The sequence below is a fragment of the Miscanthus floridulus genome, chromosome 15 (assembly GCF_019320115.1).
Source record: "Miscanthus floridulus cultivar M001 chromosome 15, ASM1932011v1, whole genome shotgun sequence".
Classification (NCBI taxonomy): Eukaryota; Viridiplantae; Streptophyta; class Magnoliopsida; order Poales; family Poaceae; genus Miscanthus; species Miscanthus floridulus.
Genome location: NC_089594.1, coordinates 18,281,670 through 18,308,296, shown reverse-complemented (window position 1 = coordinate 18,308,296; position 26,627 = coordinate 18,281,670). Strand labels below are relative to the sequence as shown.

The following is a 26,627-nucleotide window of genomic DNA, read 5'->3' as shown; positions in this document are numbered from 1 at the left end:
GGCAGCAAGCTACTAGATTGGCCTGCCATGGTAGGACAGATATCTGCTAACTCCCATTAACCGACCTTCAATTTTGGAGAGGAAGGGTGAAATCTATGAATGTGGGTCTAGTGGCACCTAGGGGGAGCCCCAAATAGGTGAAATTAAAGGCATGGATCCCACACTGCATCCAAAAGTTCTAGAGAGAGCTGTAAAAACAATTTTCTTCCCGCACATTGATAGGGGCTAGGAAGGATTTGTGAAAATTAACATGCAGACCTGTGGAGTCAGAGAATGATCTTAGAGAGACATTTCAAGTTGAGAAGTTGTCTAGCATCTGCTGGGAGGATGAGGAGCGTGTCATCTGCATATTGGGGTAGTCTCCAAAAAAGTTTTCACCCAGAGGGTGTGTTTGAGTAATCCTTTCTTGGAAGCACCATAGCTACTATTGGTTCGCTGGAGATCAGCAACAAGGACAAACATTAAATCTCTATGAGTACTGTTGATACATGAATCCCACAAAACAAATGCACAGGTCTCTTCTGGTTGATACATGAATCCCACTAAGGAGAAGGCGGATGAATTAAAAAAGTTAAAAGCCAACCTGGAGGAAGGCCCATGTGGGTTTCTTCTGATTGTGTGTCTCTGTGTTTTGCGTGTTTGTTTTGTAAAAAGTTTTCTTAATCTCTTGTACTGGGTACTTTCTAAGCTAGGGGAGATTTTCAGAGATAGTGGAGGGTAGTTCATTCTTTACTTGTTTGGTGCCATCGTGCACAAAAAGCTGAGATGTAAACCGGTATCTTCAGAAACACCTTTGATGCTTTCAATTTAAGCAGTGGCATATGCCTTTGGCCATAAAATATCATAGAGAGTGTATGTCAATAATGCACACACGTCAAGTAGTAAACACAAACCTTATAACTAGTAGTTGACAATCAGTAGTCCGAAGCACTTAATCTGATCACACTTCTACTGAACTTACTACAACGATAGGTCGAGAATATGTTCGTGTCATCGTGTGCGGCAATGTTCATACTTATCAATCTCTGCCTTTAACCCAAGAGCCATCATAACTAATATTCCTTTCAGGATATGATCGTATTATTCTTCCACTATGCCACTTGTACTCCAGATATTGACACTCTTTTGAATTGCGTTTGGCCAATGGCCACTGCAACTGTTGTGTCAGATACTGAGATAGGTAGTTCTTTTTCTAAACACAGACACATATACATACTCCCCTATACACACACGCTCAGCTTTATGAACACAGGCAATGACACAGCCAGACGACCTTAAGTACGTGACCTAACCTTTGAAAGAACAGATTTCTAAAATAAAACTAGGAAAGTGCAAGCACCTGTGTGCCAACTCAAACGCTGAGCCAAGGAAAGTTCACTAAAGCGCTAAATATATATTTAGGTAATTATAAAAAATACTTCTGCCACACATTCACAGTCACGTAAACTAGAGCTTAAAGTGATCACAAAAAGTTATTCTTTGCATTAAGCTTCTTGCCAATTGAGCAGTCATTCTATTCAAAATTCTCAACGAATGTGTTTACCATAAAGCAATTAGTAAGCACATCAGGCAACTTTATTTTAGCAAAGAAATGCACTGTGGTTATATTTACTCCATAGCTCAACACTCTATGACATACTCCATTCTTTTGAAATTGAAATCGTTTTAGCTTTTCTACGTGCAAAGGTTTTACTATGTATCTAGATATAGATATAATTTGTATCTAGGCATGTAAAAGCCTACGTGACATAACTACAATTTGAAATTGAGGGAGTACTATATACTGCTGCTGTTGCTTAATTCCCTGCCGCTTCCATTGTTGTACTTCATTCTTTGCAGTGACAAACAAAAAGTCATGTTAGAACAATGGGAGTTAGCAGATTGGCCTGCCTATCATGGCATACAATTTACAAAGTCATGTTAGAAGGAGAAACATGTACTATGCTATTTGGCCCCTCAGCTGCTACACAGGCTGTTACTTGTATTAAACACACTGAGCTACTGTGAAGAAGTGCCCAAAAAGAATATATACACTTACTAGTCAGCAGGAATCGGCACCTACGTTGTAGGAAGACAAAGATGGAAGCTCATATGAAGTGTAGAACAAAGATAAAAAGTTTCTGTTTAAGCTTTATATGTATGAGAATAAAGATATGAACTGTGTGAAATCTACTATATGAGCCAAGTTGAATTCGACCATACATAGCACATTTGTCAGAGTGAAATGTGCTTTAGTTTTATGATGAGAATGCAGACTACCTACAGCGTGACATACTGTATTAACTGTTAAGCATACGTTACCGATTGTTTTTTTTTCCCCTGAGACTTCCCGGACAGACAACTCACTATCTCCAAAATCTACATTTTGCTCAATATTCATTATAATCAAAATAACCCTATATCACTAACACCATGACAGTAATAAGTCCAACAAGACAAGAAGATAAAAAAGTATATAATCTACTAAAAATAATTCCATATTTCCATTCTCCATCACTCAAAACAGATCATGAACCCATTTCTGCACAGTATCAGATCAACAGAAACCCTCGTCCAGCTTTCACAACCGAAACACAGTTGGATTTGACTAAACAAGTGAGTACCTTAGAGAGGAACTCATCTGAGGCGAGCTTGTAGTTGCTATCCGCGTGATCCTTGGGCACCACCCTCTCATCCACCCAGAACACATGCCATTTACTCCAATCCACCGCCTCCAGGTACGGCGGCTCCGCTAGTTTCCTGCGAAACCCAAAAGGTCAAGACCTAAGGCACCCCACACAATCCGGAAACCAACAACTTGGCGGTCGGAGGCCGGTCCAGAACCTGAGGGCCTTGACGAGGGAGCCGCCGGAGAGCACGACGGTGAAGGCGCCCCTCTCCGCCGCGAACTTCGCCGACAGCTCCGCCGTGTACTTGGCCAGCGACGCCGCGAGGTCCTCCTCCGCGTCGAATATGATGAGTTTTTCGCTGTCTAGGCGGTTGCTTGGTAACCCTAGCTGCCGTCGCGGTTGCTTGCTCTCAGGAGGTCGAGGTCCCAAACCCTAACCTCGTAGCTACGTGGAGGAGAGAGTGGTGTGGTGGTCGGAGGGGAAGGGGAGAGCGGGTGGCGGCGTGGAGCGGGCGAGCGGCGCGGTGGGGCGAGCGCCGGCGAGCGGGTGGTGGCGCGGAGCGGGCGAGCGCGGGCGGAGCGGGCGAGCAGCCTGACGGCGTCTGTAACTGATTTCGCCCAAATTCAGCTTCTAGTGCCCAGCGGACGGTGATATATCTCAGACCACGGTAGGGGCGGCTGAGCTTATAAGCCGCCCCTATAGTTGAATTAGCCACTATAGGGGCGGCTGAGGTTATAAGCCGCCCCTACAGTTGATTTTTTTTTTCAAAATTCTAAATCAAAAAGAATTATTCACATGTAAATAATAAGTAATACAGTACAAAATTTTATATTTATTTTTTTATAGATATATTTACATATACAATAACTAAAACAACTACAACAGTTTAAAATTGCAAAATTGAACCTTTAAAAATTTGAAAAAAAAAAAATTTAAAATTAAAATCAAAACTACTAAAATAATTTTGAGACAACAAATGATCTCAAATAAAAATTTGATAAACGTCAAAGTTGTAGAGGTCATGAAGATCTACAACTTTTATTTTGGTCATCTTGTCATTTTACAAAATTTGAACCTTTCGATTTTGAAATTTTAAAAAATAACAAGTTCGAACCAAAATTTGAGACCCAAAATGATTTCAACATAAAAAGTGATGAATACCAAAGTTGTTCAACTCATTAATATCTACAACTTTTATTTTAGTCATCTTGTCATTTGATAAAATTTGGACCTTTCAAATTTGAAATTATGAAAAACGACAAGTTCGAACCAAAATTTGAGACCCAAATTGATTTCAACATAAAAAGTGATGAATACCAAAGTTGTTCAACTCATGAATATCTACAACTTTTATTTTGGTCATTTATTCATTTGATAAATTCTTAGCACACATTGTTCACTAATCTTACACATGTCTCACATGGTTTATAAAACCTTACGAGAGATGTGTCACATTTGTGAACAATATCATTACCACTTTGTCATATGAAGAAATGACCAATACAAAAGTTGTATATCTTGATGAGTTATTCAACTTTGGTATTTATCACTTTTTCAGCTGAAATCATTTGGGGTACCAAAATCTTGTCTGAAGTTGCATTTTTTTTAAATTCAAAATTTAAATTGCTCAAACTTTTCATATGTATATATATTGACAAAACCAATAAAATAAATTGATAGAGCATGATTTTAGAAAATTTTAGGAAAAAAAATCATCAGATTTTGAGTTAGTATGAGGAAGAAAAACTAGTTACAAAGTTAACCCACAGATTAAAAAAAGAAATCACACTGTTCACTATAATCATGTAAGGATCATCTAGAACAGTGTGATTTCTCTTTTTAATCTGTGGGTAAAACTTTGTAACTAGTTGTTCTCCCTCATACTAACTCCAAATGTGATGGTTTTTTTTCCTAAAAATTTCTAAAATCATGCTTCGGCATTTAAGTGTGATCAAACTTGGATGTGACAATGTTTTACATATTTTAAAATTTGAAATTTGAAATTTGACAAGTTCAAACCAAATTTTTAAACCCTAAATGATTTCAGATGTAAAAGTGATGAATACAAAAGTTGTTCAACTCATCAAGATCTACAACTTTTATTTTGGTTATCTTGTCATTTGACTAAATTTGAACCTTTCAAATTTTAAAATTTGAAAAATGACAAGTTCGAACCAAAATTTGAGACCCCCAAATCATTTCAATAAAAAAAGTAATGAATACCAAAGTTGAATAACTCATGGAGATCTACAACTTTTATTTTGGTAATTTCATAATTTGATAAATTCTTAGTACACATTGTTCACACAAACATACGTGAATGTAGTCTCAAACACACACATAAATGTAGTTTCAAACACACATACATAAATGTAGTCTTACATACATGAATGTAGTCTCACATACACATACATGAATGTAGTCTTATGAACACTGACACACTTACATAAACTAGCTAGCCCACCGTGATAACTTTCCCCTTGACACCTTTTCGTTCCCATGGCAATACATCTTTGGGCAGGTTCTTTTCCACAGCCTCGATCTTCTTACAAAAGTCTGTGAATAGCGGCATCTCATTGCACTTATTGTAAGCTTCAACATCGTCCACGCCATCAACTCCGATGATATGTTGTTTCCCGGAGGCCACCACGTGCTTTGTCTTCTTCTTTGGGGGGAGGTTACTTTGCGGGTCGGGCATATAGAAGACTTGCGCGACACGTTCAGCGAGCACCCAAGGGTCATCTTGGTAGCCTACATTCTGGAGGTCGATGACTCTCTGTCCGATCTCATTGAATTGATGTAACTTGATCTAGTGGCATCGAAATAGGGCCACCTTTATATCCCTTCCATAGTCAAGTTCCCATATATCTTCAATTATGCCAAAGTACAGGACCTTTCGCTCCACTCCGTCGAGAGCCTCTATTCGGACACCACTATTCTGATTCACAGATTTCCTGTCCTTTGTGTCGGTATAGTATGTGTACCCATTGATGTCATAAGCATTCCAAGACGTCACCTGTTTCGATGGCCCGGCCGCCAACCGACTGATGGTAATAGAATCTATGGTTTCTCTAGGCTGTATGTTCTGGTCCTTCAACCATGATGTCAGGCGTTGCTTATGCTGTTTCATGACCCAATCATCTGAATGGCCATTCCTCTTGGCCATAATGATAGCCATGTGTTCATCAATGTACGGTTGCATCACTGCCATACTCTGCAAGACACTGTAATGCGCCCGACTCACCTCTCTGTAATCATTATCAAGGAACACTTTCCTACCACTTGTGCCCTTCCCAGCTAGCCTTCCCTTGTGACGAGAATCGGGATTACCAATCCCTCTTTGTACTTTTAGCCACTCTTGGCAGCACTCGACGACTTCTTCAGAATTGTAACCCTCTATCATGGAGCCCTCTGGGTGTGTTCGGTTATGCACGTATCGGCTTAGAACCGACATGAACCGCTCGTAGGACCACATTTCATGCAAGAAGCTAGGGCCTAGCGCCTCGATCTGATGTACCAGGTGAATCATGAGATGTACCATTATATCAAAAAAAGTGGGAGGTAAACACATCTCTAGCTGGTTCTGGGTCTCCACCATGAATTCATGTAGGTCACTCAGCTCTTGCCTATGAATCGTCTTCTGTGAGATCTTCGAAAAGAAGTAGCACATGCGGGTGATGGCCATCTTTAGGAACTCTGGCTTTATAGCCCTGATTGCAATTGGTAGGAACACTGTCAGCATCGCATGACAATCGTGAGCCTTGCAGTATGTTAATGATAGGTCCTTCATCGACACTAGCTTCTTCGGGTTCGCCGAAAACCCAGTCGGCACTCTGACCCCCCAAAGGAAATTGCATATAGCTCTCCTCTCTTCTAGGGTTAGGTTGAAGCTAGCCGCGGGAAGACTGTACTTGCCATTATCCTGCTGTACCGGCCAAAGCTCCCGCATCACGTTCAGCTGCACCATGTCTTTTCGTGATCTGAGACCATCCTTTGACTTGCCCGTTTCCATCAAGGTAGCCATGAGACTCTCAAAGACATTCTTCTGCATGTGCATCGCATCAATGGCATGGGAGACCTCCAAGTCTGGCCAATAAGGCAGGTACTGAAAGAAGATCGATTGCTTCTTGAATGGTACACCTTCGATGGGAGGTGTGCTTCTATCTCTGATCGTTCCATCCAGATTCTTCTTTCCATAGACGACGTGTATGTTTTGGACCATTCTGAACACATGTTCTCCATTATGACATCACTCTAGAGGGGGTTCATCCTCCGGGATGTTGCCATAGTATCTTAGGTATAATTTGCCATGGTACTTGTGACCTGTCTTTAAGAAGCGCCGGTTCCTTATGTAAACTATCTTCCTGGATCCATCTAGGAACACCCATTTAGTACCATCCAAACAGACTAAGCATCCAGTCTTGCCTTTGAACTGTCCAGACAGGGCAAATAGCGCGGGGTAATCATTGGTAGTAACAAATATTATTGCTTTGCATATGAAGTCCTCCTGCCGGAACGCATCGTACATCGGCTCCCCATACCTCCATAGCCTTTCCATTTCTTGCATCAGAGGCTCCAAGAACACGTCTATATCAATGCCTGGTTGTTTGGGGCCAGAGATAAGAATGGTGAGGAGAAGGTACTTCCTCTTCTGACACAAATACGTTGGGAGGTTGTACATGGTCAAGATGACTAGCCATGTGCTGTGGTCGGTCATCCTCTCATTGAAGGGATTCATTCCATTGGTGCTCAAGCCGAACCGTACATTCCGTGGGTCATCACTGAATTCTGCTTTGTACTTGGCATCGAACGCTTGCCACTGGCTACAATCGGCCGGGTGTGCGATCGTATCATTATCCACCTTGCGCTCATCATCCCACCATGTCATCAGTGCAGCTTCCTTAGGGTTTAGGAACATACGCCTTAAGCGGTCGATCACTGGCAAGTACCACATAACCAAAGCAGGAATTCTTCTCTTATTTGTATCGTTGCCTAATGGAGTTTCCTCTGGGGGCTGAGATTCTTGCACCACCTTCTTCCCACCCTTCTTCCTCTTTCCTGTGGAGGCTTCCACCCCACTTTGAAGGTCATTGTTCTTGTACCGACTAGCCCCACACCTAGGACATGTATCTAAAGTCTCGAACGATGTGCCACGTCGAAAAAGGATACAGTGGTTGGGGCATGCATGGATTTTTTCAACCCCCAATGTGAGTGGACTTATAACATTCTTCGCTTGGTATGTGTTGGTGGGAACTGTGTTTGGCCATGGGAGCAACCGTGACATGAGGCACAACAGATCATCGAAACTGCAGTCCGACTAGCCGTACTTAGCCTTCAGGATGAGTAGCTCAAGCACAAAACGTAGCAGTGTGAAGTATGTCGAACAACCCTTCTCAGCATCATACACAGTCTTCTTCGATGCTTTTGTCACCCTCTCAAGATTTTCTAGACCTCTCTTGCTCTTTTCTAATATTTCTGGTCCAAAGGCCCCAAGCATTTCGTCCAAGTTGTCACCGTCATCTGCATCCCCCTCACGTGCTTCGCCATCATTGCTGGCACCACCAGCATCATCACCACCTTGTTGATTGCCAAAGCCACCACCTTGTTGATTGCCAAAGCCACCACCTTGTTGATTACCATAGTCACGATCCATTTGTTGCTCAAGATCGTCTGTGAATCGGGACAAGTATGCTTGGGTTTTAGCTTCATCAGCTAGATCATCGTCACTGTCATCAACAACCACTGTTTCACCATGATGAATCCACACTGTGTAGTCCGGAACAAATCCTCTTCTAATAAGATGTTCTTCGATGGTACTCACATCTCGAAATGCAATAAGGTTCTTGCAATCTTTGCAGGGACAAATAATCGTGTCGCTATTCTCTTTCAACGTCGCTGCATGCTTCTCTGCGGCTTTGATGAATTTGTCCACCTCATCACGGAAAAGAGCGTCGTGTCTTAACGAACCATACATCCAAGAGTTCCTGTAGTCCATCTTATAGAAACAAAATAACCAAAGAAAGAATATTACTCGAGAATAATTGTATATACCTGAGACACGCACCATGGTAGTAGAGGATAGTTAATTAATTGACTATTAATGCATAAATATTTTAAAATATAAATTAATTGGTTCAAATAAACAATTTCAAATAAAACAATTAGCAACATTTAATATTTCATCACTACCTTTCATGCAAACTCCATTCCAATTTCATGGTAGAGGATAATTAATTAATAGCCTATTTATCCATAACTAATTAAAAACATACATTATAGAAAGGAATCAAAATAAATATTAAATGATAATTAGTAGCCATGGTAGAGGATATTTTACACATTAGCAACAATTAAAATCTTACACATTCACCTACATGCAAACCCTAGTCACATAAAGGAAAAATTGAAAAAGAAAAAAAAACAAAATCCTAGATCTAGATATAGGGTTTCATGACACATGCATCAAACTTCACTAATACTACACTAAAATCAACAAAGATGTACTAATAAAGAGTGCAATCTTACTTTCCTACCTAATTTATCCTAGTATAGTGAAAATTAGGGTCTAATTTCACTCATAACTAGCTCAAGCTCCATGGAAGAGAGAGAAAACCTAAAATCAAATTACTCACTAACCAACGAATTAAACTTAAATAAAGAGTTGGAGACGCATTTCCTTACCTTTTAGAGCCTCTCCACCAAAGAATTTGAGATCAAAACCTCCCCCCTTAGTAGAGCAATTTTTAGGAGGAGCCCAAGGCCTCTCAACCTTTTTTTGTGTGTAGAAGAGTGTGTCCCGAGGTGGAAGAATAGGGTGGCTGCTATTTATTCGGGCGCCATCAGTAGGGGCGGCTGGTGATTCAGCCGTCCTTACAGTCAGAACTGCAGGGGCGGCTAGTGATTGAGCCGCCCCTACAGATCAGCCCTAACTGTAGGGGCGGCTCAGGTTACCAGCCGCCCCTACAGTGACATCTGCTGCAGGGGCGGCTGGTGATTGAGCCGCCCCTACAGATCAGCCCCAACTGTAGGGGCGGCTCAGGTTACCAGCCGCCCCTACAGTGACATCTGTAGGGGCGGCTGGGCTGCTGGGGCCGAGGACGCCCACTGTAGGGGCGCCCCCAACCCCAGCCGCCCCTACAGTAAAAATGCCCCCGTTCCTGCTGTAAGAATCTGGCGTAGTGTGAACCAACACCAACTTTGGTTGTTTTCACTCTTAGACAAAACAAATGCTAAATGGACAAGTTGATTTTCTGGCTCCGCTCCTACCACAATCATCAACACGCCCTTGTGCTTACATGTCAAAAAGTACCATCAACAAGTACTACGGGCCGACAATCCTTGAATACCTCGTCCGACTGAGGGATCGACCAATACACTCGAAGAACAAACTTTAGAATGCCGTTAACATCTGTCAAAATTCGACTGGTGTCAGGATACTACCTGAGGCCTGGCTTGAAGTATTTCATGGCACCCAAATTCCTTGGAACCTGATTGTACACCTCTTTCCAATCTCCCCAAAGAAACTCAATGGCATGTTGTTTGGCACACTTTGCCTTTGAGTACTTCACTCTATAGCAAGTGAATCTCAATGATCCAAAAATGATTAACACAAAAAAGCAACAGAAAACCCCAAAATCCCCATCAGAAAACCCACAAACCCTAGCATTCGCCTCCAAATCCCCAAACCCTAGTTACCAAAACTAACACCTTAGCTATGTCCAAGAACTACTAAGGCAAATGCATGCTAATTTTCTACACTCGAAGAATCCAAAGTCGGATGAACTAACCATAGTTGGGCACATGTTCTCCCTTCCACCGCAACCATGGCGCCATCGACCACCGTGTAGCTGCCTGCACGCCGGCGAACGCTAGTGTCTAGTGACTGCACCAACACCGCGTCTCCGACCAAGGCGACACCCTGTCTCTGTTCATCGCAGATGAGGAACTCCTGCCAATGCAGAAGTTGAGGAGGTATAGGAGAAATAGAATAGGGGACAAAAAGGCGGGTGGGCACGGGGCGTGGACTTAAGCCGCACTGGTCAATGCTCCATGCTGATGCAGCCGGCCGAATCCACGGGGGACGCCACACATACAACCACGTCAGCTAACGGGCTGGGTATACACCTGTTTGGATGGCTGGTTAGACCGAAACAACCATCATGGACCCGGACATGCAAATTGGGACTTCGGGTACCTATCTGACACTTGAAGACAAGTTCATGGACTTGGGGTGAATTTCACTCTACTTTTTCATGTATCTTGGCACACACTAGGATAATGTCCCTTTAAGCACCTGCCATAGGGCTCCAAGCAAGCAATCACCTTAGTATTGCCTCCACCATGTGCAATAAGATCCCCAAGCATTCATAAATGAATTCATCCATTTGTACATATCCATACCATGCATCTACACACTACGCCAAGAAAAACTTTTAGAGCGTCCCTTTTTTCCGAGATGACTCTACAATAATTCTTTTCTAAAAATGGTTTCAAAGATAACCTATCTCTATTAACTAAAAAAAGTGTTATATCGGGCCAAGGTAGCCACAAAATAGAGCCGTTGCCCCCTAGGGTACAGCCACCGCCTCCTTCCTGCTCCTTGCTCCGCCACCGCCGCCGTCACGCCTAGGGCCCTCTTCTTCCTCTCCGATGCGTCTGTCGGAGACCAGAAGGGGAGGGGACCCTTCCTTTTCTCGCAGTTTTCTAGTGTCTTAGGGTTGAGTCCAAATAAATTTTCAGCGAAATCAGATGATTTTCAGTCGGGATCGTGTGTCCTGCGATGATTTCGGTGATTGCCATGATGAGATCGCCGTTGCAGGCGTCGATTTCATGGGCGGACGACCAATTTGAGGCCTTTTATCTACATGGGGAGGGGTGCTTCTAGGAGCCCCATACGAGGACAGCGACTCCAAGCCATCGATCTCGTTGTCGATGGCCGCGGAGAAGAAATCAAGGTCTCCAGATGATGATTCTGCATCCTATGTCGCACCCGACGATGCAACTATCGATATTGTTTCAGCGATTTAGATGTGTTTTGGACTGGTTCCGAAGTATTGGATCTTGCGGCATGTCCAATATTTTGGGGTTTGTCGTTGGATTCGGCATAATGACTGTACTTTGGCTTCGGAATTCGAAGGAAGCCATTGGGGAAGAAGACGATGGAAGAATCTAGATAGAATTATGTATTTTATATTTTATGTTTTTTTCATGTGTAATTTGGGAATGTACTGTGCCAAGATTTAATATAAGTCCCCTTTCCCTTCGCAAAAAAAGATAACCTATCTCTAGAAATTGATTTCTAGATGAGGTTGATGTATATAGCCATCCCTAAAAGTGCCATATATTTTGAAGGTGGTTGAAAACACTAACATCCTGTAAAAATCGATTTTTAGAAGCGGTAGACAATATGGTCAGTCTCAAAAAAGAGGAGCAACACAAAAAAAATATCAAACTTTTGAAAATCAAGTCGAATGAAGACAAAATTTGTATCAAGGTTGTAGAGATTTTGAAAAATCAAGTCCAATGAAGAGATCTACAACTTTATAGTTGATGACTTTTTGTATAAAATCATTTAAGCTTTCAAAATTATTTTTCTTAGATTTTGAAATTGATTTCTTAGATTCTGAAATTAATTTTTTTTTGCATTTTTCAAACCACCTCAGAAGGAAGCACACCCTAAACTAAAGTTTTAGTGCTCCATGAATCTAAAACTTTATAGTTCATTTTTTTCATTTAAAATTGTTTAGGGGCTGAAGTATTGAATAGGTGGAACCATGGAAACTAGTTTAAAAAAAATGTATTTTCGTAACCTGAATTTTTTTTCAAACTTGATATATATGTAGTGCATCTATATATTTACTCACATGCAAAACTTAGTATATATGTAAACTCAGTTCCCAAAAACTCATACAACAATCACAAATTTCATTTGTACAAGCACTACAAGACAAAAAATTTAGATTTTGTCTTCTAGTATACATGCACATGAATTTTGTTATTTTCATATTAACTTTTAAAAAATGACTTTGCATCTCAACATTTTTTTAGTTCATATATGGATGCACTACATATGTGTTAAGCTTCAAAAAATTTAAAGTTACATAAGTGTATTTTTTAAACTAGTTTCTATATTTTCAACTAATAGGTCGGAGATTTTCCTCGTGTATTCCCCCGGCTAAGGAGAGTTCTTCAGCCACACCATGCCTTCGGAAGGTCCTACTCGGACGTCTGAGGGCATGCGTGGTGCCAACCAAGACATCTGTCTGGAACAACCAAACAGCCTGATCTCCATTTTTGCAGCATGTGGAACGAAGTTCCTAACCAAGACACTGGTGGATCGACGTTGACAAGAGCACTAGCATAGAAGTGTGCTTACGACCAAGGGTTGACGACTCTTGACGTACAGCTGGGCGCATCAAAAAAAATGTGTGTTACGTACATGACGGGCGGAGCCGGCGGTGCCGCCACTGACGATATCGGCGTGCGCCGTGCGCGTAACATCCCGGGACCGGACTCCCGACGCCTCGAGCAGCAGGCCCTGCTTCACTCACGCGCGCACCCGGCTGTTCCGGTCAATACACGACGACGACGCAAAAGGTACCAGATAGCACTTTGGAAGTGGCTCGTTCTTTCTGCCTTGCTGTCTCACCGTTCTGGTCTTCGATTCCTTGACATACGGCTACCGTTGGTCGTCGCTCACCTGCTTTATTTTCCGGTCAAAGAAAAAGCCTGATCTAGCTACACGATCGTATTAGTGCCTATGTATCCACCACGGGCAGGGGAGACATGCCACGCAACCGTGAGAAACATCTAGCAAAACATACTTACACAAGTTTCAATAAATTTAAAATGGCGCACACTTATAGTACACACACATATATATATATATAGATATACGTTCTCACAAAAGTTAAGATACAAAGTCATTTTGTCGAAATTCATACTAAAGTAACAAATAGAAGTTTCAAATAACGTTTGGACATGCCTTAGGATAAGATGTGTATGGTTTCCGCCGAATATTTTGCCGTGTACCCACACCTTTGATGGTTGTTCACACGCAGCACTAAAGATTGATGGCCTCCATGATCTAGTCACGACAGCACAAAAGCATTTCTAGGAGTAGCTCGATTAGATTTATAGTGATCATTTTATCAACAGCCTCTAACACCAAACATATATAAAAACTAACCATTTCCAGGGGCGGCTTTACAATCGTTCCTAATAATCGATTTCCATGGATTTTCTATGCTAGATCGAATTTTAGGATCAGTCGTCCCTCAAAAACGTATTTCCACAAACTAAAAATCGGTCATACAAAATAGTAAAAATACAGGAGAAACCCTATTTCAACCCCTAAACGATCTTAAATAGAAAAAACTTCATCTACAATGTTTTGGATTTTGTTACGCACTATAACATTGATATATGATATGTCTCTATATGATGTTATTTGAAAAATTCAAAATTTTGAATTTCAAAATCTAAGACTTTGATACGTATATTTGAGCACCTAAATGGTCTCAAATTAAAAAAAAAATTGTCAACTATAAAGTATTGGATTAGATCTCGTTGATTCTGCAACTTTGATATGAAGTTAATTTTCATCGTACTTTATTCTAAAAAATATGATTTTTTTTTCTCAACACCTATTTCTATCACTACCGGAGACGTCCTCTTTGCCGATGGCTTGTGGGTTTGCCGAGGGCTAGATCTCGGACACTCGGCAAAGGGGGTCTTTGCCGAGGGCCAGCCCCAGGAGCCCTCGGCAAAGAAGCCTTTGCCGAGGGCCTGGCCCTCGGCAAAATAAATCTTTGCCGAGGGCCTAGCCCTCGGCAAATATGGCCGGATGGGTCACGGCGGCCACTGGCGTTAGTCTTTGCCGAGTGCCCACCGTCAGGCCCTCGGCAAAGATTTTTTATTTTTTTTAAATATTCTTTGCCGAGGACCATTGGCCAGGCCCTGGGCAAAGACCCCCTTTGCCGAGGGCCAGGCTAGACCCTCGGCAAAGAGTTTTTTTTTTGTTTTTTGAACCCAGTTTTTTTGTGGTGCTATAATACATTATTTAAATCTCAATTTTAAAGTTTGGGCCAAATTTGACTTTTTTGATATATTTCCCTAATTTATTTCTTTTCGTTGATTTTTTTCGAATATTTCAAATTTGAACTGCAGGTGGATGGAATAATGCAATTTAGTGATTCAAAAAATGTTATTCATGGTATTTGGTGTATGTTGAGTCCCTATCCACGAACTCGCATCAAATTTCGGGCATCTTCTTCACGTAACATGACGAGGAACTTGTCGGAAAAGTGTTTTTGAATTATATAAAATTCATACTATGTCCAAAAATCATGAAACTTGTCGAGGTGTCATGTTATCGCATGTGTAGGCTGTGGTAAAAATTTGAGAAGGTTTCGAGCAAGTTGTGACGTCGGATGCCTAAAACCCAGACATCTCTACAAACCTTCTCAAATTTTTACCACAGCCTACACAAGCGATAACATGACACCTCGACAAGTTTCATGATTTTTAGACTTCGTATGAATTTTATATAATTTAAAAACACTTTTCCGACAAGTTCCTCGTCATGTTACGTGAAGAAGATGCCCGAAATTTGATGCGAGTTCGTGGATAGGGACTCAACATACACCAAATACCATGAATAACATTTTTTGAATCACTAAATTGCATTATTCCATCCACCTGCAGTTCAAATTTGAAATATTCGAAAAAAAATCAACGAAAAGAAATAAATTAGGGAAATATATCAAAAAAAGTCAAATTTGGCCCAAATTTTAAAATTGAGATTTAAATAATGTATTATAGCACCACAAAAAACTGGGTTCAAAAAACCAAAAAAAACTCTTTGCCGAGGGTCTAGCCTGGCCCTTAGCAAAGGGGGTCTTTGCCCAGGGCCTGGCCAATGGCCCTCGACAAAGAATATTTAAAAAAAATAAAAAATCTTTGCCGAGGGCCCTGGATCTGGGCCCTCGACAAAGGGCCAACCCTAAATCGGCCAGCCGCCCAAATTCCCCGCCCATAGAAAAATCTTTGCCGAGGGCCTAGCCTGGCCCTCGGCAAAGGGGGTCTTTGCCGAGGGCCTGGCCGATGGCCCTCGGCAAAGAATATTTAAAAAAAATAAAAAAAATCTTTGCCAAGGGCCCTGGATCTGGGCCCTCGGCAAAGTGCCCAACCGTAAAATCGGCCAGAGCCCACCCCGCCCACAGAACGGTTGACGCCGCCGCTGCTTAGCCCCGCCGCTGCCCCGCGCCCCCCACCGTAGCGCGGCCGGCCGCCCCGTGCGCCCCGCCGCCCACCACCGCGCCGCCCCGCGCCCGGCCGCCACCGCCACCCCGCGCGCCCCTGGCCCCCGGCTGCTAGAGGAGGAGGGAGGAGGAGCAGGCCACCGCAGGAGCCGCTCCCCGCCGCTCGCCTCAACCCGCCGGAGGTGCCCCGCCCCGGCCGCGCCGCCCGCCCACGCCCACCGGCCGGCCCGCCCAGAGGAGGAGGAGAACCTCCGCGCCATCCGCCAGCCACCGGAGAAGGAGGAGGACCCCACGCCACCGCCAACCCCGTCCACGCTGTCCGTCGTGCCCGCCCCCATTCCGAGGTGCCCCACCCCGCCCCCTTGACGCCGCCCCGTCCGCAACCCTCGCCCCGTCCGCGGCCTCCGACGTCCCTCCGACGTCTAGGTTTGCCCTTCCCTCGCTTCATGGTTTACAATGCTGGTAAAGGAGGAGGTCTAGGTGGAGGTCGAGGTGGTGGTGGTGTGCAATGGTGGAGGTGTAGGTGGAGGTGGAGGTGGAGAAGGAGGGTAGTGTGTTCGTTGAGGTGGTGGTGGTATTGTCGTTGTGGTGGATGTGGTGGTGTGGTCGTTGTGGTGGATATGGTGGTGTGGTCATGGTCGTTGTGGTGGATGTCGTGGTGTGGTCGTGGTGGTGGTGGTGGTGTGGTCGTGGTGGTGGAGGTGGTGGTGTGTTGGTGGTGGATTAATATATATCTGGCTATCGGCCATCGTGCCGTATTTGTTCCCTTGATATGTTGTTGTTGGCCATCGTGCCAGTTTTTTCTTGTAGGTTTTGGAAACCTCCCCATACAGGGGAGGTTCTACCAAAATTTTCAACTTATAGTATTGTGTTTCTTCTTTTGCAGAGAAGAGCACGTCAGAGGGGACTCGGCGACCCCGATCCTCTCCGTTGGCGTTGTGGGTCTGCCTGCACAGCATCGCCTCGTCACTGCCCCGACTCGCCACTGCCCCGCTAGCCTGACTCCACCACCACCCTAGGTATAAATAAGCCCTCCTCTCGTATCATTGTCTTAGATAGAGTAACCTAGTTAGGCGTCTCCCGTCCGAAAGAGATACGGTCGTAGGTATGCGGATCTTTGCATATCTACGACCGTATCTGTTTCGGATTGTCCACATTTTTTGGACAGCCTATGGATGCGTAGATGGGTTAGTTTCCATGGTCTGCTCCGGTCCGAGACCGAGTTTCGGCAGCTCTTCCCTATTGTTCTCCGGATACACACTCTCCCTGGCAGGATGTGTATCGGGAGAACAACGGGGAGGTGCTGCCGAAATTCTGTCTCGGAGAGGAACGGAGCCTGGAAACTGACCTCATCTACGCATCCACGGGTGGGATTAGGACCTATCCTCACCTATTAGACATTAGGAACACCGCGTAGATGCAATCGATGGTCACAATACTCTGTGATGTAAATGTTAAAGGATGGAGGACCGTCAGTGGATGTACATGGGTTGGAGAAGCGGTAGTGACTACGACTATGAATGGGTGAAGGGGACAGATCATTTCTTGAAATATGCATTTGGCCCAGGAGCAGGAGGACATTCTCTATTTTGGTGTCCCTGCAGCAAATGTGACAACAGGAGAAAGATAGACGAGAAGACCATGGGTAGACATCTTGTGTTCAATGGTTATACACATGGCTATCAGCAGTGGATCTACCATGGTGAAGCAGATCATATAAGAGCGGAGGTGGTGAGAGCACACCTCGAGGCTTTTGATGATGATGTCGGGGTAGCAGACATGGTAGATGACGCCCACCAAGCTCACTTCGCTGAACGACGTGAGAAGGAGGAGATGGAGGAATCCGCAAAGGACTTCTACAAAATGTTACACTCGGCATAGAAACCCCTTCACGAGCGTACAACGATTTCTCAGCTGGATGCGGTTGGACGCGTAATGGGGTTGAAGGCCGAGTTAAACCTGAGTCGAGAAGGCTTCGATAAGATGTTGGCCGTGTTTGGCACCATGCTACCGGAGAAGCACACTTTGCTGACGAACTTGTATGAGGCAGAGAAACTCCTTCGTATGCTTAAGATGCTGTATGACAAGATACATGTTTGTCTGAAGGGGTGCGTCCTATTTAGGAAAGAACACAAGGACGCAAATTACTGTCCGAAGTGTAAATCCTCTAGGTATCTAGAGGTAGACTCTGGTGATGGTCAGAAAAAGCAGATTCCGATCCTCGCGACAGTGCTACGGCACCTTCCTTTCCTGCCGAGGATCCAACGGCGCAAAACAGATGACATGGCACAAAGATGGCAAACGGTACAATCCTAGGAAGATGGTACATCTGTCTGATGCTGAAGCATGGACGTACTTCAATGACAAACATCGTGACAAAGCAGCTGAGGCCCGTAATGTACGTGTCACGCTGGCAACAGATGGGTTCAATCCTTATGGAATGATGGCTGCCCCATACACATGCTGGCCCGTTTTTGTTATCCCCCTCAATCTCCCTCCCGGCATCTCCTTTCAACGGCATAACGTATTCTTGTCGTTGATAATTCCTAGACACCCGAGGAGTAATATGGGTGTGTTCATGGAGCCTGTGATTGATGAATTGATCCACGCTTGGGAGAAGGGGGTATGGACATACGACCGAGCTACAAAGACAAGCTTCAAAATGCACGTTTGGTACCACTACTCCCTGCATGACTTCCTGGTGTATGGGTTATTTGCCACCGGGTGTCTTCACGGGAAGTTCCCATGCCCAATATGCAAGGAAGCTGTGAGGTTCATTTGGTTGAAGAAGGGTGGCAAGTATTCATCGTTCGACCAGCATCGTCATTTCCTCCCTCTAGACCATGAATTCAGAGAAGACATCAAGAGCTTTACGAAAGGTGTCAAAGTGACAGACCCTAAACCGCACTTGAGGACTGGTGCCGAGGTTCGTGCTCAGATAGATGCTCTCGTGCCCAATGAAGAAGTTGGTTTTGTGGGATATGGTGAGGAACATATGTGGACTCATAAGTCCGGCTTGATGAGGCTCCCCTATTTCGATGACCTTCTTCTGCCACATAATATTGATGTAATGCACACTGAAAAGAATATCGTCGAGGCACTTTGGGGAACTCTCATGGACACTGACAAGTCTAAGGACAACGTTAAGGCTAGAGTGGACCTAGCGACGTTATGCGATAGACCGAATCAAGCGATGCAGCCTCCTAGTGGCCGAAACAAGAACTGGAAAAGGCCTAAGGTCAATTTCGTCTTGCAAATCGATCAATGGAGGGAAGTACTAAAATGGATCTAGACGTTAATGTTCCTAGATGGATATGCAATGAATCTTAGCAGGGGAGTGAACTTAGGCACTCTGCGAGTCAACGGGATGAAGAGTCATGACTACCACATATGGATTGAGCGGCTTCTTCTGGCGATGGTCCGAGGCTTTGTCCCTGAGCATGTTTGGCTAGTGTTGGCAGAGTTAAGCTTTTTCTTTCGCCAGCTTTGTGCCAAGAAGATATCTCGGACCGTCGCTCAGGACTTGGAAAAAGCGGCACCTGTGTTGCTCTGTAAACTAGAGAAGATCTTTCCACCCGGCTTCTTCTTGCCGATGCAGCATCTAATTGTGCACCTCCCGTCCGAGGCACGTTTGGGGGGGCCGTGCAGGCCCATTGGTGCTATCCAATCGAGAGATGTCTAAAGACTCTTCACAAAAAATGTACAAATAAAGCCAGAATTGAGGCTTCCATTGCAGAGGCATGCCTTCGGGAGGAGGTGGCAAACTTCACAATGCAATACTACAAGCCAAACCTTCTTAGCAATCATAATCCACTCCCTCATTATAATGCTGGCGAAAATGAATCGACCCTCAGCCTTTTCCAAGGCCAACTCGGCGGCGCAAGTGGATCAACCCCGAAGCTATTGGGAAATGAAGAGTGGAGCAGTATCATGCTATATGTGTTGAATAACCTTACCGAGGTGCAGCCGTTCATCAACTAAGTTCTCAACGAACTTGTTTCAATACGTTGTCACTATTCTGCATCCAACCCCATTGATTCTTGTTCGAACAGGGAATTTGTTCGTGAATTCGGGCATCAATCAAGGGATCCTACCTCGCATGAACAAGACACCCTTGTTTCGCGGGGTGCGGGAGCGGGGAGGCCTGATTTTATTTCTTGGTTCAGATAAAAGGTAATGTCCAATTTAGCTCGTACGTTCGATCGTCTAAGGTGATCGTACGTTTGATTAGTATAACGATCTATCATGCTTCACCTTGCAGGCCCAGACTGGTTCGTCCATGAGTGACGAGTTGAAACAGGTTGCAAACGGCTGTGACATTAGGGTGAAATCATTTACCGGCTATGACGTGAACAGATATCGCTTCCACATAACAAGTTACGAGCAGATTCGGCCCAAACGAAAAACCACAAATAGCGGAGTTTGTACGCCCGGCACTGATGGCCTCGACTATCATGGTAGAGTTGAGGAAATCTATGAACTCTCATTTCATGGAGACAAACCTCTTAAACCTATCATGTTCAAATGCCACTGGTTTAATCCTCGATCAACGAGACAAACCCCTCATCTTGGGCTAGTCGAGATTCGAGAAGATTCCATCTATCCTGGAAAAGATGTCTACATTGTGGCTCAATAGGCCGTGCAGGTGTATTATACTCCATACGCCAACCAAGACAAAGAGGATCTTAAGGGTTGGGCTATTGTGCACCAGGTATCTCCACACGGTAAACTACCTGCCCCAAACGATGAAGATTACAACTTCAATGCAAACACATATGATGGACAGTTCTATCAAGAAGATGGGCTACCAGGCACGTTTGAGATAGTCTTACACGAAGCAATCGAAATGGAAGTAGACAACGAAATGGTTGATGGCGAGGTCGATGGAGATGTGGTGGTAAATGCCAAGGACATAGCAATGCTTGAGCGATTACTTCTAGGCAATGACTACGATGACAACATACAACCTTCGGATAGTGTTGCCCATTTGGACAATTTTGACAGTGATGATGAGACCTATGATCCCAATCATGAAGATTATTCCTAGTACATGTAATACTATGTTTATTTTATTTATTTATTTATTTTGAATCTATTTCTAATATATGTACTAATTAGTCTTGTTCATTCTTTGTGATTGCAGGTGATTGAACAAAGATGGCGAGCAGACGTCCACGCCGTGACACGCCCTCGGTTTATGGGAGAGACCACCCTCTCCTTCGAGGTGAGGGGTCGTCGTTCGGGGCAGCGTCCGTAGGAGGTGACGAGAGGATGACCAGGGGCAGCAGCCGCAGGAGGCAGCGGTCTCCTCCCTCGCCACATGACGAGGTGCTGGAGGAGGAGCACGTGACGGCCACGACCACATCCTCGTCGGAGGACGAGAGGGGTCAGCAGATGGGCGAGGGAGGTGAGGCGCTCGAGGGTGAGGCGCTCGAGGGTGAGGGAGGCGAGGGGCTCAAGGGCGACGGAGGGGGTACCGCTACCCGGACTCCCTACGAGCGAGATCCCGCGAGCCTCCCTCCGGTTCCGCTTCCTCACAACCGCCCAGTGACTCGGCCTATGGCAAAGAGGTAAGTAACTATAGATGTTATCACAACTACTTCATAAGATATGTTGGAAATCATAAAAGAAACTGATAAATTTTCTTAATCACTTGTGCAGGTCCTGGTTGGTTTTGTCAGGTACTCCAGCACGCACCCCCGCGAACATCCTTAGTGTTTTGTGCAGGAAATGGTACCCCAGCATTGTGCAACTGTCCGAAGAGCCGGTGGTGCGGGAGCCGGCCTCCAACTGGGACAGGTACGCGTTGGTCACGGATGACACTTACCGCAACAAGCAGGAGCGGGTATTGGCGGAGTTTTGGGTAAGTTTCTCTCGCACAACATTGCTTAATACATCTCATTCATTGGTTAAATGTTTTATTGAAATAATGAATGGATACATCGGTTTTGTATGCAGAAAATTTTCAAGGCCGAAGAAGGACTTAAGGCCCAGGCGGATCGGGCGGCTGCCGCAGCTTGTAGGAAGTACGTCACCGAGATGCACCACCATGGGCGCGTCCAAGCCCACATAGACTACTACAGGTCGGTACTTAAGCAGTCCCTCCCCAAGCCTCAAGCAAGACTGATTACGCTGACCCGGGACCAGTACCTTGAGGTAGGCGAATAACATTCATAATGATTTGCTTTGATATTAAGTAGGTTCAATTTCATCTTCTTATATGTCAAATACTCGATGACTTGTAGGTGATTCCTTGGTGGTGCCGATCGTATCCTGAGTGCTGGGCAATGATCGTGGACAAGTGGTTATCACAGGACTTTGTTGGCATGCACGAGAGGCTGCGGGAACAGCGTCTGATGAGGCAAGGTCCAACTCACCATCAAGGCAGCCGCAGCCTCCCCGGATACAAACAAGCATACGTAAGTGATTTCTTTCATTTATTTTGATGCTCAATTCTGCTTGATTTCTCACCATCTTCCCGTCTTTCTTGCAGGAGGCTACGCACCTGGGCGAGGAGGTCTTGGAGTTCTCTGCGTGGGCTATGTCCCACATGGGCAGGGCGTCGTCCTCTGTCTCCTTCGATCCGGCTGCCCCGCCCCAGGTGTACTCCGACCCGAACGTATACACTAAAGTCCAAGAGTACACGTCTTCGGTAAGGGAGATCTATGGGGAAGATTACAATGTGCGCACTGAGCCCATTGATGCAGAGACGATCATGAGGCTCGGATGAGGCAAGAAGCATGGGCGGCTGTGGATTGCAGACGGCGCCATCGACTCCACCACTGTTCCCTCCCTCGATGCTATTTGAGCACGGAGCACGAGCTCCAGCCAGCCCATACACTCACGGCCTTCTCCAGCACTGCAGCAGGTCCAGGCACTCCAGGTAATTCCTGTTTTACTCGTCGTACATTGATATTTACACACCTAAATTAGATTTGCATTACTGATACATTGGAGTGAAATATTGCAGGCCGAGCTGCAAGAAACAAAAAGGCAAAGTTAAGAGCAGAACGCGGAACTGACCGCACAGCTGTAGGCCCAGCAGGTCACGTTCGAGGCCGCGCAGAAGCAGATGGCGGAGATGATGGTGATCATGCAAAGTCTTGGGCAAGCATCGGGTGTACCTGTGCAGTTTTCAGCTCCTCCTCCTACTCCTGCAGCTACTCCTGTAAGTATGAAAGTTCACTTTTCGCTTGTGTTTTGCATGTATGTCGGCATTCGTGCCGTTGTGGATGTCGGCGTTCGTGCCGTTGTGGATGTCGGCGTTCGTGCCGTTGTTTCTTGCAGGTTTTGAAAACCTCCCTGTGCAGGGCAGGTGCTGCGGAAATTTTCAATTGAGTCTAATCTTTTTGTATTCCTAGATTACTAGATGCAATCTCTAAGTTCCAAAACTGTTTTCCCGGATTACTCACACATGCAATCTCTGCTCCTTTGTGCAGCCTCCGTCCGCGGGTTCCAATCAATTTGGTAGTGCGTCACCGGGTGATCCCGCCTTTCCTTCACACCGTCTCATAGGCTACCTTGATCAGGACTAGTGCTAGGTGATGTGGTTGGACTTTATTGTAATATTTGTGGTTTACGGTTCTGACTTGTGCTTAGATTTCATGAACTTGTCGTAATAAACATGTGAATGATGATGAACATGTGACTTGTCGTTGTAATATATTGTGATTTGTGGTTCACAATTATGGTTGTGATATATTGTGAGAAAATGGGTTCTGTGTGATATATATATATATGTGATGGTTGATATATATATATATATATATATATATATATATATATATATATATATATATATATATATATATATATATATATGTATATATATGAAATGCTTGTGTCGATGGAATGCAAAAAACAAAAAAAAATTTAAATTTCTGCCTCTTTGCCGAGGGCAATGACCAAGGCCCTCGGCAAAGAAGGGTCCTTTGCCGAGGGCCGTCCCATTGCCCTCGGCAAAGATTTTTTTTTAAAAAAAAATAAAATTTCTGCAACATTTCTTTGCCGAGGGCCATGGTTGGAGGCCCTCGGCAAAGATTTTTCAAAAAAAAAAGAATAATTCTTTGCCGAGGGCCGTTCCATTGCCCTCGGCAAAGATTTTTTGGAAAAATTCTGCACATTTCTTTGCCGAGGGCCATGGTTGGAGGCCCTCGGCAAAGATTTTTCAAAAAAAAGAATAATTCTTTGCCGAGGGCCCCCGGAGACGGCCCTCGGCAAAGACTCCGTCCCAGGCGCCGGCGCCGTGACGGCTGTTTTTCTTTGCCGAGTGCCGCTCCAGCCCTTGGCAAAGGCTTTGCCGAGTGCCCGATAAAGGGCCCTCGGCAAAGACCCTCTTCGCTGACTTAAAATTCCCCGAGAGCTCTTTGCCAAGGGCCGCCCTCGGCAAAGCCTTTGCCGAGGGTTAATGGGCCTTTGCCGAGGGCCTCAGGCCCTCGGCAAAGAGGCCGTCTCCAGTAGTGTATAGGGGTGATTGGAAACGCTAGCTGTCCTAGAATCTAGACGTGGTTGGTGACACAAATCTGATTTCCAGAGACGGTTTGTCTCTGAAACCATCTCTAAGAGCTGTTTCTGATCTAACTGCCTCTAAAAAATATTTGTGTAGCAACTGAGTATATCTAGTTCGATGCACGCGGCCTGGTAGCAATTCTAGTATGGCTAGTGATGAGAAAAAGACAAATGCTTTCCTTAATCTTAAGGACAGTTTCAATGCTTCAACTAGAATATGGCGCTATATTTGAAAAGAGATGGGGAAAAGAAAAAACCAAGTCTCATATAAGAAAAATGTTTTTTTTTGCTCATATAAGACAAATGTTTTGTGAAGAAAACAAATGGACTAGACATTACCCGATTTCACATTGGAAGGGGTGGTGTCTTCCTGATAGGACAGAGAATCAAGTGGCTAATAATTCAAATCGATTAGGCTAGCTTATTCTTTACTATTCACAATGCCATGAACTGAAAAAATATTCTCCAAATATAAAGCAACAGTGCCATAGTCTAAATTTTAGCTATAACACCACACCTTGAATTGGAGCTATATCAATTTTAACACGAGCAGTCTTCACACATATGAACCCCAACAATCCTGTCAAAACAGTGTCGAAAATCAAATCTGAAACTGGAATCAAGATTCAACATTCTTTACCTTTGGAAAACCACAATTTCCCCAGGTCTCTAAAGCAAAGACTACAAATAAAGTGCACATACATGTACCTTGATGTGAATTGAAGTAGAGTCAAAAACTTTGAAAAGTTTTGGCACTAGCTCCCCTCCAAGCCACGGTCGCAAAAGAACAGAGTTCCTCTATACTCAGAAGGGGAGGGGACCCTTCCTTTTCTCGCAGTTTTCTAGTGTCTTAGGGTTGAGTCCAAATAAATTTTCAGCGAAATCAGATGATTTTCAGTCGGGATCGTGTGTCCTGCGATGATTTCGGTGATTGCCATGATGAGATCGCCGTTGCAGGCGTCGATTTCATGGGCGGACGACCAATTTGAGGCCTTTTATCTACATGGGGAGGGGTGCTTCTAGGAGCCCCATACGAGGACAGCGACTCCAAGCCATCGATCTCGTTGTCGATGGCCGCGGAGAAGAAATCAAGGTCTCCAGATGATGATTCTGCATCCTATGTCGCACCCGACGATGCAACTATCGATATTGTTTCAGCGATTTAGATGTGTTTTGGACTGGTTCCGAAGTATTGGATCTTGCGGCATGTCCAATATTTTGGGGTTTGTCGTTGGATTCGGCATAATGACTGTACTTTGGCTTCGGAATTCGAAGGAAGCCATTGGGGAAGAAGACGATGGAAGAATCTAGATAGAATTATGTATTTTATATTTTATGTTTTTTTCATGTGTAATTTGGGAATGTACTGTGCCAAGATTTAATATAAGTCCCCTTTCCCTTCGCAAAAAAAGATAACCTATCTCTAGAAATTGATTTCTAGATGAGGTTGATGTATATAGCCATCCCTAAAAGTGCCATATATTTTGAAGGTGGTTGAAAACACTAACATCCTGTAAAAATCGATTTTTAGAAGCGGTAGACAATATGGTCAGTCTCAAAAAAGAGGAGCAACACAAAAAAAATATCAAACTTTTGAAAATCAAGTCGAATGAAGACAAAATTTGTATCAAGGTTGTAGAGATTTTGAAAAATCAAGTCCAATGAAGAGATCTACAACTTTATAGTTGATGACTTTTTGTATAAAATCATTTAAGCTTTCAAAATTATTTTTCTTAGATTTTGAAATTGATTTCTTAGATTCTGAAATTAATTTTTTTTTGCATTTTTCAAACCACCTCAGAAGGAAGCACACCCTAAACTAAAGTTTTAGTGCTCCATGAATCTAAAACTTTATAGTTCATTTTTTTCATTTAAAATTGTTTAGGGGCTGAAGTATTGAATAGGTGGAACCATGGAAACTAGTTTAAAAAAAATGTATTTTCGTAACCTGAATTTTTTTTCAAACTTGATATATATGTAGTGCATCTATATATTTACTCACATGCAAAACTTAGTATATATGTAAACTCAGTTCCCAAAAACTCATACAACAATCACAAATTTCATTTGTACAAGCACTACAAGACAAAAAATTTAGATTTTGTCTTCTAGTATACATGCACATGAATTTTGTTATTTTCATATTAACTTTTAAAAAATGACTTTGCATCTCAACATTTTTTTAGTTCATATATGGATGCACTACATATGTGTTAAGCTTCAAAAAATTTAAAGTTACATAAGTGTA

At 44.0% G+C, this 26,627-nt stretch overlaps 1 protein-coding gene across 1 annotated transcript; it reads right to left on the bottom strand.

Annotated features, from left to right (window-relative positions):
- Positions 1-2,037: 2,037 nt before the first annotated feature.
- LOC136507120 (probable 6-phosphogluconolactonase 4, chloroplastic) lies at positions 2,038-16,209 on the bottom strand. The gene is made up of 4 exons (XM_066501945.1): positions 15,859-16,209; positions 2,824-3,041; positions 2,604-2,739; positions 2,038-2,058 (listed from the first exon to the last, which is right to left on the bottom strand). Exons 1-4 carry the CDS (start codon positions 16,207-16,209, stop codon positions 2,038-2,040), a joined length of 726 nt encoding a protein of 241 aa, XP_066358042.1.
- Positions 16,210-26,627: the final 10,418 nt, after the last annotated feature.